This window comes from Chanodichthys erythropterus, chromosome 8 (genome assembly GCF_024489055.1).
Source record: "Chanodichthys erythropterus isolate Z2021 chromosome 8, ASM2448905v1, whole genome shotgun sequence".
NCBI classification, from domain to species: domain Eukaryota; kingdom Metazoa; phylum Chordata; class Actinopteri; order Cypriniformes; family Xenocyprididae; genus Chanodichthys; species Chanodichthys erythropterus.
This window is the reverse complement of record NC_090228.1, coordinates 32,927,862-32,950,508: the sequence shown is the minus strand read 5'-3', so window position 1 is coordinate 32,950,508 and position 22,647 is coordinate 32,927,862. Positions and strand designations below refer to the sequence as shown.

The 22,647-nt window shown below is 34.6% G+C and overlaps 1 protein-coding gene across 1 annotated transcript; it reads right to left on the bottom strand.

Annotated features, from left to right (window-relative positions):
• Positions 1–11,332: 11,332 nt before the first annotated feature.
• Positions 11,333–11,998, bottom strand: LOC137025155 (single-pass membrane and coiled-coil domain-containing protein 3-like). Its single transcript, XM_067393187.1, has one exon. It carries the CDS (start codon positions 11,996–11,998, stop codon positions 11,333–11,335), a length of 666 nt encoding a protein of 221 aa, XP_067249288.1.
• Between the last annotated feature and the right edge of the window lie 10,649 nt (positions 11,999–22,647).

Genomic DNA, 22,647 nt, shown 5'->3' with positions numbered 1-22,647 from the left:
GTATGTTGATGATAATACAAGGAAAAAAGAGAGAGTTTATGGATAATATTTTAAATCACACTTGCAGTGTTTTATTAAGCTCTCATCTTTTCTGTGTACAATAAACGTCATTAAACTCATCTGTATAGTTTTGGCCATCATTCAGACGGTACAACAGGCCTGTACTAATATAGTGGATTAAAAACAAGAAGACAATATAAGTTATAACCGTAATTGAACTAAACTATACCTGTTCTATCTCCATGCAGCATATATTCGCAGTTTCTGACATTATAGTGCGTCCTCACTGAATCCTGACAGGGGAGAACGAGCTCTTAAAGCTCCGCCCTCTTAGCCTGATCGCAGCAGCTCATTTGCATTTAAAGGGACCACACTGAAACGGCTCGTTTTTGCTCAACCACTAAAAGTAGCAATTTTAACATGCTATAAAAATTATCTGTGGGGTATTTTGAGCTAAAACTTCACATACAAACTCTGGGAACATCAGAGACTAATTTTACATCTTGTTAAATAATAGGTCACCTTTAAAACGTAAATATAGATCGCAATAGGTGCTTGAAAAAACGCCCTATAGGATCTTTTTTTTGGAGGACAGTCATAATACAATGTCACAATAAACTATGAAATCCGTAAAGTTAGTTGAGTCATTCTACGAAAAGGGTGCGATTTCCACATTTTTCAAAATTTTCATTATGAAGAAACTTTTTTTTTTTAAACAAACCTACAAATTGAAAGATATGTTAATCCTCCAAAAAACATATTTTCCCACCTCAGGCACAAAATCTTTATTAATGTTATCCTTTTTATTCAGGCAAGGAAGAAAATCTAATGTTTTCCTAATAGAAAAATGTCCCTTTTTTAGAAACCATCAATAGAAAGTCTGTAATTTAATATATATATATTTTTTATTTTTAGATTTTTATTCATGAAACATAAATTTGACCTTTCAGTGACCTCAATGTTTGTACTGAAAAAATTAATTTACTTAAAAAATACAAATAAAGTTACATTTATCTGATCAGTCCACACAACAAGAACATCATTCAACATTAATTTATGTAATATTTTCTTTCCATAAACCTTTAACAAAATTACCTATGACAGGGTGGTAAATGTGACGGGGTGGTATGGACAAAGTGTTTCTCTATATGATCTGCTGGTTTTAAACTTTAAAAACTGGAGAGGGGAGACATTCAAATTGAGTATAAAGTGTGTGAGTGATATAGTGAGTGAGTGAATGAGTGAGTGAATTAATGAACGAAACAGTGTTGCCAAACACTGCGAAATTGGGCTAGGCTACTTTTACACTGTTGCCGTGAGTTGTTTTTCCATGTCCACGGGTTGAAGCGAGGCCAAATAACATGATATTTAGCCCTTGGAATGCACATTTTACCAAGGGAACCCTGCCAAAAAAATGTTACCCCCAAGAACGTGATTTTTATCGAGGGACATTTTGGGATGAATGTGTGAGTATGTGACGGGGTGGTAAATTTCATCCCAAAATGTCCGCAAATCTCCCATGTGGTCAAGTTTCTCAACTAGCTTACATTGCATTCAATCTGAAATATGATTATCTTTGTATTGATAATGTAAAAAAAAAATATTTTACAGTATTCCCTATCTATTTTGCATGACGGGGTGGTAAGTTTAAGCTTGACGGGCCCTGCCTAACATGAAAAAGCAATAAATAAACAATGTATTATTTATAGATAAAACAAGTTAGTGTGACGGGGTGGTAAGTCAAACTGAGAGACATGCACAAATCATAAAAATACAAAAAAAATAAGGTTTATTGTGAATAAATATATTTTGTGTAAACAGGGACACACATATAATCCTGAAAATAGTACATGTTTGAAAAAAATATATAATATATTTGGTGATATTTTAGATGCAAGTGTCATGTTTGTTAACACGGACATGTGAAATTGGCTATGTAATAATGAAAACTGATTAAAAATAGTATGTTAATCTTATATCATGCCAAAAAGAACACTTGAATTAATAACTTTAAGCTTTGGAAACTTTGGGACATTTTTTGTGCCTTATGCATCTGATCAAATGTTGCGGACCCAAATGGCACCCGTTTCATAGAATGACTCAGTTGCACAACATGAATACAGATGTAAATCTGATTTTTCATAAGTGTAAACATATAACAATCAATCCGACTGTCCTCCAAAAAAAAAAAGATCTTATAGGTTGTATAGCTTCTCTTGCTGCTGCCTGTCTTGCAACTGGATTCTCTTATCTTTTTTTCCCTCTTATTAGTGCTCTTTCTAATGCAAGCTTCTTTCTTAATAAACCACATTTCTAATAAAAAAGCATTAATAACAAACAGTGTCTTTTTTTTAATAAACCACCTTCTCAATAAAACAAGTGTGGTGTCTCTTTTCTTAATAAAACATATTCTTAACAAAATATGTTATACCACACACTGGTTTTCTCCTTTATCTCTTTGACCTTGAATTCAACTCTGTACAGCCGCTTCTGCACACACGTAATGTTTAACTTGGCAGTGCTCTCCAGCCTAAAGGCAAACAGACAAACGCCAACAAACAAGTTGGCTGCTGGATTCAGAATTTTATGAAAAATAACTAATGTTCACACAGACACCAACAAACGCTAATTGAACATGTTCACTTGGGAGAAAACAAACCACAACCAACGGCGTCAGGGGTAACACACTGATTAGACAAAACCCAACAAACGTGTACTATAGGACATGATATGAATGTTATATTCACTGTATTATAAATACAATACCTACAGTGGGTACGGAAAGTATTCAGACCCCCTTAAATTTTTCACTCTTTGTTATATTGCAGCCATTTGCTAAAATATTTAAAGATTCTCTGGTCTGATGAGACCAAGATAGAACTTTTTGGCCTTAATTCTAAGCGGTATGTGTGGAGAAAACCAGGCACTGCTCATCACCTGTCCAATACAGTCCCAACAGTGAAGCATGGTGGTGGCAGCATCATGCTGTGGGGGTGTTTTTCAGCTGCAGGGACAGGACGACTGGTTGCAATCGAGGGAAAGATGAATGCGGCCAAGTACAGGGATATCCTGGACGAAAACCTTCTCCAGAGTGCTCAGGACCTCAGACTGGGCCGAAGGTTTACCTTCCAACAAGACAATGACCCTAAGCACACAGCTAAAATAACGAAGGAGTGGCTTCACAACAACTCTGTGACTGTTCTTGAATGGCCCAGCCAGAGCCCTGACTTAAACCCAATTGAGCATCTCTGGAGAGACCTAAAAATGGCTGTCCACCAACGTTTACCATCCAACCTGACAGAACTGGAGAGGATCTGCAAGGAGGAATGGCAGAGGATCCCCAAATCCAGGTGTGAAAAACTTGTTGCATCTTTCCCAAAAAGACTCATGGCTGTATTAGATCAAAAGGGTGCTTCTAATAATTACTGAGCAAAGGGTCTGAATACTTAGGACCATGTGATATTTCAGTTTTTCTTTTTTTAATAAATCTGCAAAAATGTCAACAATTCTTTGTTTTTCTGTCAATATGGGGTGCTGTGTGTACATTAATGAGAGAAAAAAAAGGAACTGAAAATGAATTTTAGCAAATGGCTGCAATATAACAAAGAGTGAAAAATTTAAGGGGGTCTGAATACTTCCCGTACCCACTGTATGTAACAGTTACATAATTGCCAATATAAGGCTTTTCCAGGAAATAAGCAAAATAATAAACCATTATATATAATATATTATCTACAGTAAATACATCAGAAAATAAGAATAATAATTGTATAAACACGTATTGTCTCTCCTATGAGAGCTGCTGTTTAACATGTATCTAAGCAATGCTTTTTCCCATTTTTTTTAAATATATGTATATTATCTTGATATGTAATATTCTGTATATTTCTTGTTAAAAACCAATAAACATTTGTTGGGTGGTTACAGTTAAACCACATAAAGAGACTCAATGAAGACCACGAGTCAAAGCTTAATTTGAGTAAGAGGATCCAGCCTCAAACTAACTTGGGATACAGAAACACTGATACTTACAGTCAAATGGGTTATCAGCTGACGTCATACCTACAGGTTCTGATTAACAGTACAGATCATTCTAGCAACGTAAGAAACTTTATTGCGGGTCACAGGTGAATAATACATTCTGGATGGACTCTTCTCATCTAGACCCCTGTTGAATTCTCTTGGAGACTTTTCCTTTGGCATGGTCACATGCCTCTGAAAATAATTAACAACCCCTGCAAGCACAATTAGATAAAATAGGCGATATTTTCACCAGAACAGAACATGAAAACTACATCCACACAGAGCACAGATATAAACTTGTACTTGTGAATCGGTTATTGTTTAACATATTGTGATAAGGTACAAAAGACGAAGAGGAAAGTGTTTGACAAGTGATAACCCAGTGTTCAGAGGCTCAATAAGATATGCAAATCCCGGTAAAATGAACAGCTGATAAACGGTCCATGGTGCGAAGCTTAGAGGCGCAGCGCGGTTTCGTTTGTCGTTTTATGTTTATGTGAAATATAAAGTGGGGGGGGGGGGGGGGGGGTTGCACAACTGCGACCTCTAACAAAATGAGGTCGCACCGGCAGAAAAAAGGTCATAAAATATAATCATTTAGTCGCAGTCTTTTATAAATAGGAGCAGCAAATTTAGTGCGCCCCAGAAAATGTACTTGGTGCAAAAAAAGAACTTATCCTGCAAGATCACAATGACTGTTCCTCCCAGCTCCACAAACTGCTCCTAATATTTATATTTATTTAAATTATTGGGTTTAAATTACTTCAATAATAATTACATAAATTAATTACATCATAAATAATTAAATAATTACATAAATAATTACATCTTTAACACGAGTTACTTGTCAGTTATTATTACACACACAGAAGGGGAAATTTCATTTTATATCAATAATTATAAAAAAGCTTAATTTACTAATTTTTACAAAAGAGGAGGTCCCCAAAATGAAGTTTTGCCAGATTTAGCTCACTTTTGAGTACAAATTTGTGCCCAAAATATGGTTAAATGGCTATAAATACACACAGTGTTGCTTATCAACCTATAAGGACATTTCATAGACCTCTTGTGTTTTAAAGATTTAACCTAATTCTAATAGAAAACTTAAAAGATACAATAAGAACAAAGAAACAAAGTTCAAACAAATGGTCACATTAATGCAGTAAATATACAACAAAACAAAGATAAATGAAATAAACAGTGCTTTAAAGGAACACTCCTTTAAATTAAAAAAGGCTTTTTTTTTCTTTTCTTTTTTTTTTTTGAAAATGGGCTCATTTTCCAACTCCCCTAGAGTTAAACAGTTGAGTTTTACCGTTTTCAAATCCATTCAGCCGATCTCGGGTCTGGCGGTACTAGAGCCCTGCACGGGCCACAAATCTTGGCCCTAGCCCGGCCTGTGTCCGTCAGCTTGTCAGAATTTTTGGCCCGAGCCCGACTCGAGCCCGTTTTTTCTTTTTTTTAATCCTCTCCATAACGCAGCCTTTGTTGCAACCATTAAAATGTTCAGTTTTGTTTTTAATTGCAAAGTAGTTGTAATCCTTTTCATTTCTTTATTAAGTTAATTTAGAAAAATGTTTGGAGCACTTCTTTGTTTATTAAATTGAAGTTTGTTTCTTAAAATGACGACCGCAGCGGCCGACAGTGAGTTGAGCACGTTTGATCGATTTAGACTCTCAAATCAACACTTGTTCAATAAAAGCCATAGATATAAAACACTCATATAAACATATCACAATGTTAGTTTAAACGTTTATTAGCACTACCACAGTAAAAAGCTACTTTTTTACAAGCTGAGGCGGGCTGCTCTGCTGCTCGTAACAGCGTGCGGAAAAATAAAAAAACAAAAACAAAACTGGCTTAAAAACAAACTTACAGGTTGTCTTACCTTACACCACAGCTGTGCATCAAAATCAAAGCTTCACCACTGAACATGGTCATTTTATTTTCAAATGAAAAGCGAGACAACATGCTACAGCCAGAATAACACTCTCATAGAGACAGAGAATCGTGAGAGAAAAAGCACGGCATCTGCATTGGAAAGTTTTAATTAGGGATGCTCATAATTGACTAGTTAACTGTTAACCAAGAAGTTGGACCAATTAATACTATCGGTTAGACGGTTTAAAAAGAAAACAAACTATAAACATAATCCTATAAACGGTAGCCTATTCAGAACAGAACCATAACGACAAATAACAGAACATGTCGCCTACCTCTCCATTTCGGCACAAATCCAAATGTTTCCATATTCGTGAAGTATTTGAATGCTAAACTATTACTTATTATGTAAATTATAGACTTTGTACTTTGCTCGCGCTCCAACAATACACCCTTCACATGTGCTTTTTAAGTGAGTCTATAGCGCTGAATGCCACAGATTGTACAGCCTATACATTGAGCAGTGTATAACTTTGATTGACTATTTTATTTTGATAATAAACAGGCTGTGATGTCAAGTTAAAAATGTGAGAACTGATAGGCTATGTTGTGTATGTGTGCAAGGCGCCGGCGCGATTTCTCCATTCAAGCGCTGCGGGTATGTAACGTGTGGATACTCATATTCTGTTGTTTTATATGCCGTATTTGCGCATGTATAAAACTAAAGCCTTGAAAATAACATTTTTGTATTTTTAATGGGTCTCACCGAAATGAACATCCCTAATTTTAATCCAATTCTCACTCTTCCAGCTGCTGCGCTGAAGGCGCACTCTCTGCTACACTAAACATGAGGACGCTAAACATTTCTGAGGCTGCGCACGCAATAGACCAATAGCGTCTCGCTCAAAAATGACCAAAGAGTTTCAATATTTTTCCTATTGGAAAATTAACCCAAAAAAGTGGAGTGTTCCTTTAATTTCAGGAAGGTTGGCCCATAAAAGAAATCAAATAAAGTAATCAAATAACACTAGTTTTCACTGTATAAATTGATAGATTAATGCTTATTAAAGCTAAAGTTATTCATTTTGACACATTTTTGTGTGCATTTGATAATTTAGATGCACACATGAAGCCTAAAGTATAATTTGTTTATTGGGTGGGAGGGAGGGTAAATTACTTAAATAATAATTACATAAATAATTACATTTTTAACATGAGTTACTTGTCAGTTATTATAAACTTTTCTTTTGGTTGACACACACACGAAAGGGGAAATTTCATTTTATATCAATAATTATAAAAAAGCTTAATTTACCCATTTTTACAAAAGAGGAGGTCCCCAAAATGAGGTTTTGCCAGATTTAGCTCACTTTTGAGTACAAATTTGTGCCCAAAATATGGTTAAATGGCTATAAATACACACAGTGTTACTTATCAACCTATGAGGACATTTCATAGACCTACAGGATAGTTTTTAAAGATTTAACCTAATTCTAATAGAAAACTAAATGCATTTAAACACGGTTCACTGAAAGAATCGATCATGAGAATGATTTTATTATTTCTCCCATAATGAAAATAACAGTAAGACAGATTTATTGCATTGTCATTCAGTTCTCATCTAAACGTGTGGCTTATGAACCGCCCAACTAGGGATGGGCGTCGATTTAACTGCATTAATGCAGTAAATATACAACAAAACAAAGATACATTAAATAAACAATGCTTTACTTTCAGGAAGGTTGGCCCATAAAAGAAATCAAATAAAGTAATCAAATAACACTAGTTTTCACTGTTTTCACTTGATAGATTAATGCTTATTAAAGCAAGTTATTCATTTTGACACATTTTTGTGTGCATTTGATAATTTAGATGCACACATGAAGCCTAAAGTATAATTTGTTTATCTACTTGCGGTCTGTTTCAGAGCACACAAACAGAGAGCCGCCTTGAAGTTTTGAAACAGCGTCTCTTGTGCGAATTATTGTGCTTTTAAATGCTTTTTATTATCAAACAAGTCCCGCAATTTAGTAACAGTAGAAACTGCATTTTACAACTATCATCAATTCTGATGTTAAATTTGGGCTTTTAGGGAGGAACGAACGCGCACCTCTGTGAAATGAAGAAAACGGGCTACATGACATAATAACGGCTAGTTATTAATAGTTTTACCTCAAATGTTTTTTTTTTATTCTATTTGGAAGCCAAAAACCAAAATATAATAAATAATATATGATTACCACAGGCCTACAGTGGTTCAGCGGTCTTTCTTAATTTAGCCCCAGGGCTCATTTAATACCGGGTTTCACATGACCGACCTTAAACGCTGATTGAGTGTCAGCTATTGTTTCAGAATTAAAGCTAACACACTTAATTTTAACAAGATCTGTATGTTGAATTAACATCATTTTAGACTTACCATTTTATTATCATTATGCAACCTTGCAACCTTCAAAAATTAAAATGTTTGTTAAAACAATAACTTATAAACAGTAATATAATAATAATGTATAATAAATTATAATTGATTAAATATATACACAATTCTTATTTTTGTAGAGATAGAAATATAAATAAGCTAATTTTTTTCTGTTCCATCATTATTATTATACAGTCTGATTCAGACACACTGTTTATTTATTTACTGTAGGGTGGGGTGGGCAACATGGCAAAATTGTATCATAAATTATGATTTTCCTGAAAAAAAAAAAAAAAGATTTGATCACAATTCTTCTTTTTTATGTTGTTTTACTATTTTGCAAGTGACTGAGCCATACAGCCACACTAATTTTCCTTTATTTTAAAAATAACCTTACAAGGTAAAAATATATAAGTAAAAAGAATGAGTAATGTGTAAGAATGTGTAAAAATGACTTAATTTACAAATGAACAGTGCTTAATTTTTCTCAGCTACAGTAGATGGATTTAACCGTAGCATTCAAGCAATAAATTGAATAAATGTAAGAATAAAACACTGCAGACTTCACTGTATGAGTTTGTCAGCAGCAGAAGAGGAGAACGTTTATTAGCAGGTAAACAGGAAGATCAGCTGAAGCACACAGGTAAGTCACAGCAAAGTTCAGATCAACACAAAGCTTGAGTGATAATAAAGTCTCTTTCCTTTTCTAGGATCCAATTAGCTGAAGATGAGGGCTGAAAAACACAGATGACTGACAGGCAGGAACACAGGTAGGAGTCAGGTAAGTATCCCTTTAATAGAAACCTCTCCCCTTAATGAATATTATAACAATGAGTGCCCTCGCGCTACTCATATATATCAATGCAGGGAGGGAGAGGTGCACAAAGCTGCACAATTAGTCTTTAAAAGATCGCGTTCTCGATTTCATCACTCATATGATCCATTTCCTAACTGACAACGATTCGCCCGTGTTAAACCTTTGACAAAAATAAATCTAGAGAGAGTTGTCAAAATAGAGAGCTTCAAAAACAATCTTAAAAGTGTTTCAACGGTGGAAAGACGTCATTAAAACTGCTTGTAAACAATGTCACGTAGCATTACATTTACCTCAGGCAAGTCATTCAGCGCCCACAGCTTGTTAGTTCGCCAGAGAAATGAACTCTTTTGCTAAATATATGCACTATATTTTCTTTGTTTTACTTAACCTGTTAGTGATGTCTTGATTATTTAATGTATGTCTAAATAAATCTGTCATGAAAATGACAGCCACTGTGTAAATGTTTATATTTCAACAATGAATTAAAGTAAAAACATAATTTTATAATTAGATTTAAGTTAATGCAAAAACTGCCTTATATGCAGATTTTACATACAATTTGTTATTTGAGTGTTGATTATTATATCTAAAAATAAATAGCAACTGAATTTTGGCAAATAATTTGGGCTGTGTTATTAATCTGTAATATTACAGTAATGTGCAAGAAAGGGCTCCCTATATAGTTTATATATTTTTAAGCAACTTTTAATTATAATTGAATATATTTAAAGACAGAGACACAGTTTGTTCAGAAAACCACTGTTTTCTAACAAAAGCAATGTTATGTTTAGTTTCGTACCGAACCGTCAGTTTTGTGTACTGTTACACCTGTAATTATATACACAAGACCAAACAAGGAACTAATGAGATAATTAACAAACAACAGGTGAAAAATTTAATGCGTTTTGACAGTTCATTTAAATAACTGTGGAGTTTTGGGGGTCTGAAAATGCTAATGTTAAAAAAAGCTTTTTTTTAAGTTTTTTAAAGCAATACCAATATGACCACCCCACACATTTGTATAAATTGCACAATAACCTTGAAGAGCACCATGTTATTGCCTATTTTTAGAGCACAAATTAAAGATAACAAATCAAACTTTTCATTCAAAAATTGATAAGAAGCTATTTAATGCTAAATGGAGAGGGTGAAGTGAAATTTTTACCCCTGTAAAAAATAAACTTTGTTCAGTATCTTCAGATTAGACAACCGTACACTAGGGATGCATGGTATGATAAATTTCAAATGGTATGATCATGATTTTGCTCATTTTGGTGTAAGCTGCTGTTCCAAAGTTCACCACTAGGTAGCAGTGTGGTACTCAAACTGACAAATGTGACAACATAGAGGAACAAAATGGATAAAGCAGTTGAATCTCACTCAACATGCCCAAAGCTACTTAATAATAAGAGGAGTAAATGTATAATTTGGTATTACTTTGAAATGAAGAACCATCAAACCCTGCCAGCATCTGTCACTTGCTCATCCTGACTTGTACAAGACAACACGTGCATCATTCAAACGATCTAATGTAGACATTTCTTTTCTTTTAACACTGATTAACGGATGTACATGAGATCATATGGTTCAGATAACATGGAAGCTCCAGCGTGTGTTTGAACCAGAGATGTTTGGTTGAACCACTTGAGTTTAGTAGTTCTAACAGTATTCAGGTACAGAGATGCTTATTACAGATATTTAATAAAGTAATCAAATGTACAATAATACTGGATAGTCCCTTTTTAAATATTAAATAGGTAAATCCTTATAATTAATTTAAAGTTACAAACATTATTTAGTGACAGAGTGTTTATAGCAACTCAAGCCTGTAGTTCAATGTGATTTTCATTGACTCAGTAATGATGGACAAGGACATACATGCATATTTTATTTATTTTTGTTGATTTTACAGCGATCACCACTGCACACACTCTGATCAGAGAGAGATGGCAGCTCCTGTTTCTGCTATATTTTGACATCATATTTGTACCATGGGAAGAAGTGGACAATCACTCATGGTTTTATGACCCTTTAATAGCAGGAGAACTGTGATTCATTTACATTATATTCATTCTTTCTTTTTATACATGTTTTTTCAAAACATCACTTTGACCTTTCTGAATTTCTGTTATTAGTTTTTTAATTAAAAAGAAAAATAAGTTTATAAAGAAAACATTTTAAACTTACATTTCTTATTTACTTATTCCCTCAATTTTGACTTTGGCATAGGTAATGTTATACTGATATTCTATAGACGCTGGTTCGAACTCACTCAAAGCGTCGTCATACTCTTTCAGGGCCTTCTCAAGGTTATCACGCTCAATGCTCCCAAGAATGGCCTCAACTATCATGTCAATCCCCATGAACACCACTGCCAACCCAAAACAGGCTAATGTCCCTGCCGCAATTTTAGCAAATGTACTTGTTATATTTCCCAGAATTTTTCCTTTATCAATTAAAAGACCAACTAAAGTAGTAGATCCCACAGTTGCAACACCACAAACTCCTTCAACAACTTTTGAAACCACTTTAAAGTCTTCTGGAAGCAGAGACAGGCTTAGCAGTTTCTCATACAGGGTGGGTTCCAGCTTCTCCTTCAGCTCCTTGTCAATCTTCTCTATCTCTGCCTGGATCTTATGCATGCATTCAATCATCACATTACAGTTATCATGGAGAGAAGATCCCTCAGTTATCTTGATATGTTGGAAGGAGCAGCTCAAGTGCTCGTTCATAACATCAATTAGTTGGTTGGTGGCATAGAAGTTGCTCTTCATCAGATCTTTAAACTCTTGACTTTTACGGATGAGCTCCTCCCTTCTCTTGGGATTATCAGGGTAGAAGTAGTCACTCCACCCCATGTTTCTTTATATTCGGATCCTTAATAAAAAGAAATCATTTTTAAGTTAAGTATAATTAAACAGGAATTAAGTGAATAATAAACATTAAGTTAAAGGTTCTGTTTGTAAGAATTAGAAAACCCTTGTTATTAGTGACACCGGTGGCCATTAAGTGAACTGCAGCTGTTCCTCACTCTCTCGCGCATGTGAAGCAGGAAGCATCGGAGCACAGTGAATCTGTGTATCGAATCTGCTGTTCGGAGTGCCAAAGTCACGTGATTTCAGCCATTGGCAGTTTGACGTGCAATCCGAATCATGATTCGATACACTGATTCATTTATGCTCCGATGCTTCCTGAAATCGGCCATCACTAAATAAGTTGTTATTTTGTTTTTTTTGCTGCACCAAAAATATTCTCGTCGGTTTATAATATTAATATTGAACGACTGTAAGCACATGAACTGATTTAGATGTGTTTTTAGTACCTTTATGGATCTTGACAGAGGAAGTGACATTACTCCCTATGAAGGCCTCACGGAGACATCGGATTTGAACTAAAATATCTTAATTTGCGTTCTGAAGATTAACGAAGGTCTTACGGGTGTGGAACGGCATGAGGGTGAGTAATTAATGACATTATTTACATTTTTGGGCGAACTGACCCTTTAATTAAAAAAATACAGCTGAGTTTGACACAATTGATCACGAGAGACAATGCCATTTCACAATCAAAGCTGATGTAATGAAATTCCCGTGCCCATAGTGTCTGTACTGATGCCAAAGGTTTCTCACTGATGCCCTGCATGTCAAAAAATGACGCTAAAGAGGTACCCTGCTAAAAAGTGACGCCAAAAGGTCCTGAGCAATCATCAATATGTGACGTGTTGGAGTCAAGACGTGTAGAAATTATAAGCATTTTAAAATACTTACGGTCTGGAGCAGAAGACTCCTTCGTGGTCTGTTCTTTCTTCTAATCTTAAATTAATGCCACAGGAGGCAAATTTTGTTATGGCAATAATTTAACAGTTACAGTTTCTTTCTGCAGCTGTAGAAATATTTAGCGAATATTATAAAGAATAGTATAAAACCCAAAGTTTTTGAATCAAAGCAATATCAGCAAGGCTTCTGGATCACTTCAGGTGGTTGTGAAGCAGCATCTAATGTAACTCTTGTTGTCCCAGGTATTTAAAGATAAATTGGGGACCTCCCTAGTGAAGTCATCCAAACGGGAAACGCCCCGTATATGAGTTCTCCATATTTGGCAAGTTCCTGTCTTGTCGTTCTTCCTGCATTTTTGTCATTGTTTGGTAGACTGTGATTATTTCTCTATCATCATGTGATTTATTTAAAACCCTGTGGCTCAATGTATATAGTATGAGTGGTATGCTAACTGCTAGATCATTTTATCTCAGTAAGTAAACTTTATTTATATGGCACATTTAGACACAGCAGAGATGATTTAAAGACAGATGATTTCATAGTTTTCAAGCTGAGGCATGACATATGAAGAAACATATAGGAAATGAGTCAGTCATCTATACATACATTCACATGTATCCTTATCTAGTTACTCGTTCAGTCTTTTAACTCTTTCCTCGCCAGAGTTTTTGTTAAAAAACGTTCCCAGCCACTGCCAGCAAAGACTACATTCAGATCATATTCAGAACGATGATAAAAACACAGATGGAGTAGATCAAGTCCATCAACACCCCTAATGCTTCACAGTCCCAGAGCTCGTCCTGGGTCCAGTAACTTACTTATCCAGTGAACATCAGTGAGACAGTGGGAACAGATGTATATGTGTATTGAATGCAGGAACCAGTACGGGCTGGAATCGAGCCCAGGTTGCCCGGATCGCTGTCACACAAGAGCGCTGGTTTTACCTGTTGTGTCACCAAACAGATATGGACCACGCAAAACTGGGGTTACTTTGTGTTCTCTCTATGCTGTTACAAGTACAGCTATAAGCGCACAGACATTATTAATGACAACACAAATTATATGGATTAAAAGACTGAAAAGTATTAATATAGGCACAGTGAAAATAAATGTGAAATGGCCTGTAGCTATAAAACACAAAAGTGCTTTAAACTTAAAACTGTTGAAGAAATAAAACCAGTAGAAGAAACTCTCTGATGCTCTTCGGTCACTTTTGACCGAAACATTTTCTGTTTTGAATTGTTCAAAATCACAGCTTCATCAGAATGGTACGAAACTGAGTGACTTTTATGGCATTTGCAATGTGAACACAACAAAACATTTACATTAAGGTTCACTTTCACAGGTTATTAATGTTTATAACTCATTAATTAATGGTTCACAAGTGTCCGCCCTACATTAAGGTTCACAGGTAACTAATACTGGAATTATATTTTTCATTATTAACATCTCATCAAGTTATGGTTCTTATCTTTTATCTGTTTTATTTTCAAAATAAAGTTGGAATTTCATCTTAAAAAACAAGAAATCAGTTTTTATGCACTGCTGTGGATAGGCATCATGACCTTTTTGGAGAGTATCATGGGTAAGACAGAAACTTCTGGTAAGAAACATAGTAAGAAAAGAAAACCACAAATACAACATCCTTCAGTCTAATTATGATAGTCAATTAGACTAAACGGCTCACTATTTGACAGGTATTGCGTTAAAGTTGCCCTTTTTCATCATGCAGTTATAACTGCATTATTAATGATTTATAACATGTATCAATGACTTATAACTAATTATAAATGTATATAATGACGTATGACTAATTAACAAACACCTTTATAAACCCTTAACAAAGGGAACCTTAAATTTTTTTTTATCTTCTCTCACAAATAGTTAATAACTGGTTATTTTCACCTGTGAGGTCTTCAGTCATCGCCTCACATCCTTTTTCCAGTAAACTAGCAGTGATTGCTCAAGAATATGATCCTCATCTTTTAGCTTCAAGAACAAATCACACCCTTTTTCTAGGTAACATAGAAAGTAAAAAAGGCATCTGTACTTCATCTCCCCCCAAGTCATTTACTAAATATTTGCTAAATTGAAGCTCTTCTGGCATATACATGTTATATATTTTTCATCATATAATCAAGGCCAAAACAGCAATTATTCTCACGGTTCATAATCAATTTTGGACAATCCTTGAAAACACATGATATTTCAGGATCACTAGAATTAATGTGCCAATGCTTATTTAAAACTTTTCGAAACTCTGCACCTAATGCTGAATATTTAATCATAAAAATACAATAATTTAAATGTTGCTTTTTATTATTTTTAGCCTGTAAGCACTGAATCATCAAAATCATCAAATTTCTTTTCGGCATTATCGATCCATTCTTTGCGGTGGCCACGATTCATAAATCTATCAGTTAAATCAATAGATTGTAGAGAATAGGCTTCATTTGTGCTGCAAACTCTGCGCACACGCTTAACCCTAAAAGGGGCGACGTGACGTGGGTGATACAAACATTTGAGAGGCTGTGGGGAAACTTTGGGTCTCATCTCTTAGTTTAATGTTGAAAGGGTTGTGAATATTTAGATATATTGACTTTGTTCATAAATTGTTTGTTTAGCTCACGGGCAGCATTTAAAATCAGCATGATCCCTGATAGTGGGAAATCTACTAACCTTCTGATAAAAGTTTATACATTTCACATATTTACAATATTTGGAGGGGACTTACATGTTTAAAAAGTTGTCGTTGAGTGTTAGCTTATTACGTTTATGTTGAAATTTCATGAATTTAAAATTACGTTCAAAACTTTGCTGAAAAACTTGTTTTACACAATCTACTTCATGCCTTCTGTCCTCTGATTGATAATTCATGTTTTTTTATCAAATATAGTCCTTTTTGCTCATAAATCTTTAATGATTTTTAGAAAGTAAATGTAAGATAAATATTTACTATACTGAAGCAACTTGGGTTTACTTGAATATTCATACATTATTTTTAATTTTAATGTCAAATATGACACGACAGACTTCTGGGGAACATTTATTTGTCCCTCTAACAATTATTATTGATTTGCAATGAATTGCATGTGTGTGTGTGTTATTCTGTAATTTCAGAAATGTACATATATAATCACGCAGTTAGCTAACAATGTAATAATTTAATTTACAATCACTGTTAGTAAATTAATTTAAGGAATGAGCTTGTGGAAGTAATCATTACATGATCAATGATTAGGATATATAGAAATTTGGGAATGTGCATGTAAAGGTTGATTTCTTTGAGGGAAGATGAGCAACAGGCTGGTCAAGAGTTACACAACCCTGTGTGGTAGCAGGCAAAACATGGTTAGAGAGAATCGAATATTCAGTTGAATTTCACTATAGAATGTGACACAGTGAGCATTAGTTTCCTTGATGTTAGCATGTACATATGTGACGGGAAAAAAGGGGTGATTCCTGTGTAAAACAAGGCATTTCAATTCTTCCCCCAGGCAACACATTCTTTTAGTCACCCACACACTGGTTGCAACATGCATTTTCTGTGAATTTCTTTGTGTCACATGAGTTATATTATGTGTACCCTGTTTCTTGAGTCAGTTCGATTAATCTGAACACCTGTTTTCAATAAAGAGTTGACTGTATTCCACATACATGTATGTGGAATACATATAGCCCTGTTACAATAACTAGTGTTTGCAGGGTGATATATTTGCAGAAATATTCACTATAAATCAGTGGTTCCCAAACTTTTTAGCTTGGAGTACCCCCTGAAGGGATTACCGTCCTTCCGCGTACCCCCTCTCTTCCACTTCGACTGCAGTCACACCTTTACCATTAAGGGACAATATTTGCCCCCTAAATTGATTTACCAGTGCAGAGTTTTACCTTCATGAATAACTTATTCATAATAAATAATGTTATAAAATAAATAAAATAATATATAAAAATGTTCAATAGAGAAATATGCAATGATGGTAAAACTAAGTAAAACCTTTAAATATTAAACTAAAACTGCCAGTAGGTGGCAGCAAGTCACTGTTTTTATGAGTGAGTCATCGAGTCATTCATTCAGTAATGAAGCAAGTGGCTGTGAATGAATCATTGAATCATTGACTCTCACGATTCGTTCAAAGCCGCAGAATTGTTCGCGAAACACAGACGTGTGTTGTAGTTCTGCTGTGGTTTTCGTTAGAACTATTATTTAATTGCAAAATAGAGTAAATACTGACAGTACTGTGTTTAAAATTTACATTTTATTTTTTGACCTGTTGTATAATAATGTCACGTTTGCAGTCATGTGAGAACAATTGCATTCTTGCTCGTTATCATCATTAAATACAACTCACACAAGGTATGTTTTGTGTCGGAGAAAGTTTGAGTCTTAAATCGAAATTTATCCACTATCTGTGTCTGTATTTGTTCTTCATGCGAGTAAGTGCTAAATCTCTACTTTTACAAAGGTGCATTGTGGAGAACGACAGCAATATAGCGCGATTTAAGGCAACAGATTCTGCACGCAATCTATCATATGCATGCTGCTTGTGTGGATGCAGTCATTTTAGACTGCAAAACATGAGGTAATTTGATTAAATGTACTGGATTTATGACATTTTTGCATTTAGAAATACATGCTCTATTTTAATATTATTTTAAGGTAGAATTAAATGAACTGCTCAGCATTTGTTCACGCACCCCCTGTTGTCACCTCACGTACCCCAGTTTGGGAACCACTGCTATAAATGATATTATTGTCATTTTAAGACCATATAATAATGAGTGTATAATGATAATATGTCATCAGTATCAGCACTGGGACTTGTCTCTGCGCGCATTAGACAGACTGTCAATCAGTGCTGTTAAAATGTTATGCCAGTAGGTGGCAGCAAGTCTTTGATCGAGTTGTCATTAAAATTGTGAAATCAACCCTCTATGGACACACAAGCTCTCTTTTCACATTTATTGCGATACATAACACAAATGCAATAGCATGCCATAAAAGCAATATGATGACAACATAAGCTATAACCTGTAAGATAAATCTTATCAGCCTGACTTCTTTCTCTGTTTCTCGCCGTTTTCTCTCTCCTGGTCCTTATGGCTGTAAAGACTTTCCACATTCCTATATCATGATCTGATATGATGTATATTCTCATTGGACAGTTGCTACACCACCGCCTGAACATGTATGAACGCCACATACACGTACGCCACGTACTGGCTTCATGTTCATGACTCTTTCCATGGGCCCATGCATTCTTGAGTGAAAGGAGGGACTGAGAATATTGTTGTGTTGGCACAGAGAAATAGATTTATAATCTAACATAACCGTAATTAAACTATACCTGTTCTATCTTCATGCAGCATATATACTCTGGCTCTGTAGGATCTTAAACCAGTTCCCACAGCAACGATTTATAGATTATCATGACAGAATATGCTGATCAATTAACTTGAAGATAGTTAACTCCACATCAGCTACATAAATTCATCAACTAACCATTCAGAAACGTCCTGATGTATAAATATGAAACTCAACAAAAAACACACATGCATGCATTGAGTATATATACATCTTTGCATGTGTTTTTAAGTTATTGTTGAGTATCATATTACACACACAGAGGTTTGTTTTTGTGAATTGTGGGGTCATTCCATAGGCGTAATGGTTTTTATACTGTTCAAACCGTATTTTCTATCCCCCTACACCTCACCTAACCATCACAGGAAACTGTGCACACTTTTACTTTCTCACAAAAACTCATTCTGTGTGATTTATAAGCCTTTTGAAAAGTGGGGACATGAGTAATGTCCTCATAAGTCACCTCAAAAATATTTAGGAGATGGACAAATAAATGTTCTCCAGAAGTCTGTTGTGTCATATTTGACATTTACATAAAAATAAAAAAATGTCAAAAGAATTTTTAATGTTTAACATAAAAAAAAGTATGAATATTCAAGTAAACCCAAAATGCTTCAGTACAGTAAATGTTTATCTTACATTTAAAAATCATAAAAATCATTAAAGATTTATGAGCAAAAAGAAAAAACATGAATTATCAATCAGAGGACAGAAGGAATGACGTAGATTGTGTAAAACAAGTTTTTCAGCAAAGTTTTGGTCGTAAAGATAATTAATAGGGCCTAGAAATTTGCGTATTAAATATTATACAGCATTATACAATATATTCATAAATAGGCATTATACTTACTGTTCAACAGAATTTTACAAAGAATGTTTAGTTTAAGTTATGAGAGAATAAATGGTTTTAAAAAATGACTATAATGTTGTAACATGCATTGACAAACAAGCATTCTGTTTTCAATTGATTTATACCCATAAACGGGCAACGTGACATGAGTGATACAAACATTTACTGACTAATAATTTTAAATTCATGAAATTTCAACATAAACGTAATAAGCTAACACTCAACGACAACTTTTTAAACATGTAAGTCCCCTCCAAATATTGTAAATATGTGAAATGTATAAACTTTTATCAGAAGGTTAGTAGATTTCCCACTATCAGGGATCATGCTGATTTTAAATGCTGCCCGTGAGCTAAACAAACAATTTATGAATAAAGTCAATATATCTAAATATTCACAACCCTTTCAACATTAACCTAAGAGATGAGACCCAAAGTTTCCCCACAGCCTCTCAAATGTTTGTATCACCCACGTCACGTCGCCCCTTTTAGGGTTAAGCGTGTGCGCAGAGTTTGCAGCACAAATGAAGCCTATTCTCTACAATCTATTGATTTAACTGATAGATTTATGAATCGTGGCCACCGCAAAGAATGGATCGATAATGCCGAAAAGAAATTTGATGAGTTTGATGATTCAGTACTTACAGGCTAAAAATAATAAAAAGCAGTATTTAAATTATTGCATTTTTATGATTAAATATTCAGCATTAGGTGCAGAGTTTCGAAAAGTTTTAAATAAGCATTGGCACATTAATTCTAGTGATCCTAAAATATCATGTGTTTTCAAGGATTGTCCAAAATTGATTATGAACCGTGAGAATAATTGCTGTTTTGGCCTTGATTATATGATGAAAAATATATAACATGTATATGCCAGAAGAGCTTTAATTTAGCAAATATTTAGTAAATGGCTTGGGGAGATGAAATACAGATGCCTTTTTTACTTTCTATGTTACCTAGAAAAAGGGTGTGATTTGTTCTTGAGGCTAAAAGATGAGGATCATATTCTTGAGCAATCACTGCTAGTTTACTGGAAAAAGGATGTGAGGCGATAACTGAAGACCTCACAGGTGAAAATAACCAGTTATTAACTATTTGTGAGAGAAGATAAAAAAAAATTTAAGGTTCCCTTTGTTAAAGGTTTATAAAGGTGTTTGTTAATTAGTCATACGTCATTATATACATTTATAATTAGTTATAAGTCATTGATACATGTTATAAATCATTAATAATGCAGTTATAACTGCATGATGAAAAAGGGCAACTTTAACGCAATACCTGTCAAATAGTGAGCCGTTTAGTCTAATTGACTATCATAATTAGACTGAAGGATGTTGTATTTGTGGTTTTCTTTTCTTACTATGTTGCTTACCAGAAGTTTCTGTCTTGATACTCTCCAAAAAGGTCATGATGCCTATCCACAGCAGTGTATAAAAACTGATTTCTTGTTTTTTAAGATGAAATTCCAACTTTATTTTGAAAATAAAACAGATAAAAGATAAGAACCATAACTTGATGAGATGTTAATAATGAAAAATTTAATTCCAGTATTAGTTACCTGTGAACCTTAATGTAGGGCGGACACTTGTGAACCATTAATTAATGAGTTATAAACATTAATAACCTGTGAAAGTGAACCTTAATGTAAAGTGGAAACCGATTCACACTTTTTTTGTGTTCACATTGCAAATGCCATAAAAGTCACTCAGGTTCGATTCCAGCCCGTACTGGTTCCTGCATTCAATACACATATACATCTGTTCCCACTGTCTCACTGATGTTCACTGGATAAGTAAGTTACTGGACCCAGGACGAGCTCTGGGACTGTGAAGCATTAGGGGTGTTGATGGACTTGATCTACTCCATCTGTGTTTTTATCATCGTTCTGAATCTGATCTGAATGTAGTCTTTGCTGGCAGTGGCTGGGAACGTTTTTTAACAAAACTCTGGCGAGGAAAGAGTTAAAAGACTGAACGAGTAACTAGATAAGGATACATGTGAATGTATGTATAGATGACTGACTCATTTCCTATATGTTTCTTCATATGTCATGCCTCAGCTTGAAAACCAAAACTATGAAATCAGCTGTCTTTAAATCATCTCTGCTGTATCTAAATGTGCCATATAAATAAAGTTTACTTACTGAGATAAAATGATCTAGCAGTTAGCATACCACTCATACTATATACACACTATATACATCGAGCCACAGGGTTTTAAATAAATCACATGATGATAGAGAAATAATCACAGTCTACCAAACAATGACAAAAATGCAGGAAGAATGACAAGACAGGAACTTGCCAAATACGGAGGAGAACTCATAAACGGGCGTTTCCAGTTTGGATGACTTCACTAGGGAGGTCATCAATTTATCTTTAAATACCTGGGAGAACAAGAGTTACATTAGATGCTGCTTCACAACCACCAGAAGTGATCCAGAAGCCTTGCTGATGTTACCCTTGATTGAAAAACTTTGGGTTTTATACTGAACTTTATAATATTCAATAAATATTTCTACAGCTGCAGAAATAAACTGTAACTGTTAAATTATTGCCATAACAAAATTTGCCTCCTGTGGCATTAATTTAAGATTAGAAGAAAGAACAGACCACGAAGGAGTCTTCTGCACCAGACCGTAAGTATTTTAAAATGCTTATAATTTCTACACGTCTTCACTCCAACACGTCACATATTGATGCTTATTCAGGACCTTTTGGCGTCACTTTTTAGCAGGGTACCTCTTTAGCGTCATTTTTTGACATGCAGGGCATCAGTGAGAAACCTTTGGCATCAGTACAGACACTATGGGCACGGGAATTTCATTACATCAGCTTTGATTGTGAAATGGCATTGTCTCTCGTGATCAATCGTGTCAAGCTCAGCTGTATTTTTTTAATTAAAGGGTTAGTTCACCCAAAAATGTAAATAATGTCATTAATTAATCACCCTCATGCCGTTCCACACCCGTAAGACCTTCATTAATCTTCGGAACACAAATTGAGATATTTTAGTTCAAATCCGATGTCTCCGTGAGGCCTTCATAGGGAGTAATGTCACTTCCTCTCTCAAGATCCATAAAGGTACTAAAAACACATCTAAATCAGTTCATGTGCGTACAGTCGTTCAATATTAATATTATAAACCGACAAGAATATTTTTGGTGCGGCAAAAAAACAAAATAACAACCTAATTAGTGATGACGATCAAAACACTGCTTCAGGAAGCATCGGAGCATAAATGAATCAGTGTATCGAATCATGAATCGGATCGCGGTTCAAACCCGCCAAACTGCTGAACTCACGTGACTTTGGCGCTCCGAACAGCAGATTCGATACACAGATTCACTGTGCTCCGATGCTTCCTGAAGCATTGTTTTGAAATCGGCCATCACTATATAAGTCTTTTTTTTTTTTTTAAACCTTTAACTTAATGTTTATTATTCACTTAATTCCTGTTTAATTATACTTAACTTAAAAATGATTTCTCTTTCTTAAGGATCCTAATATAAAGAAAA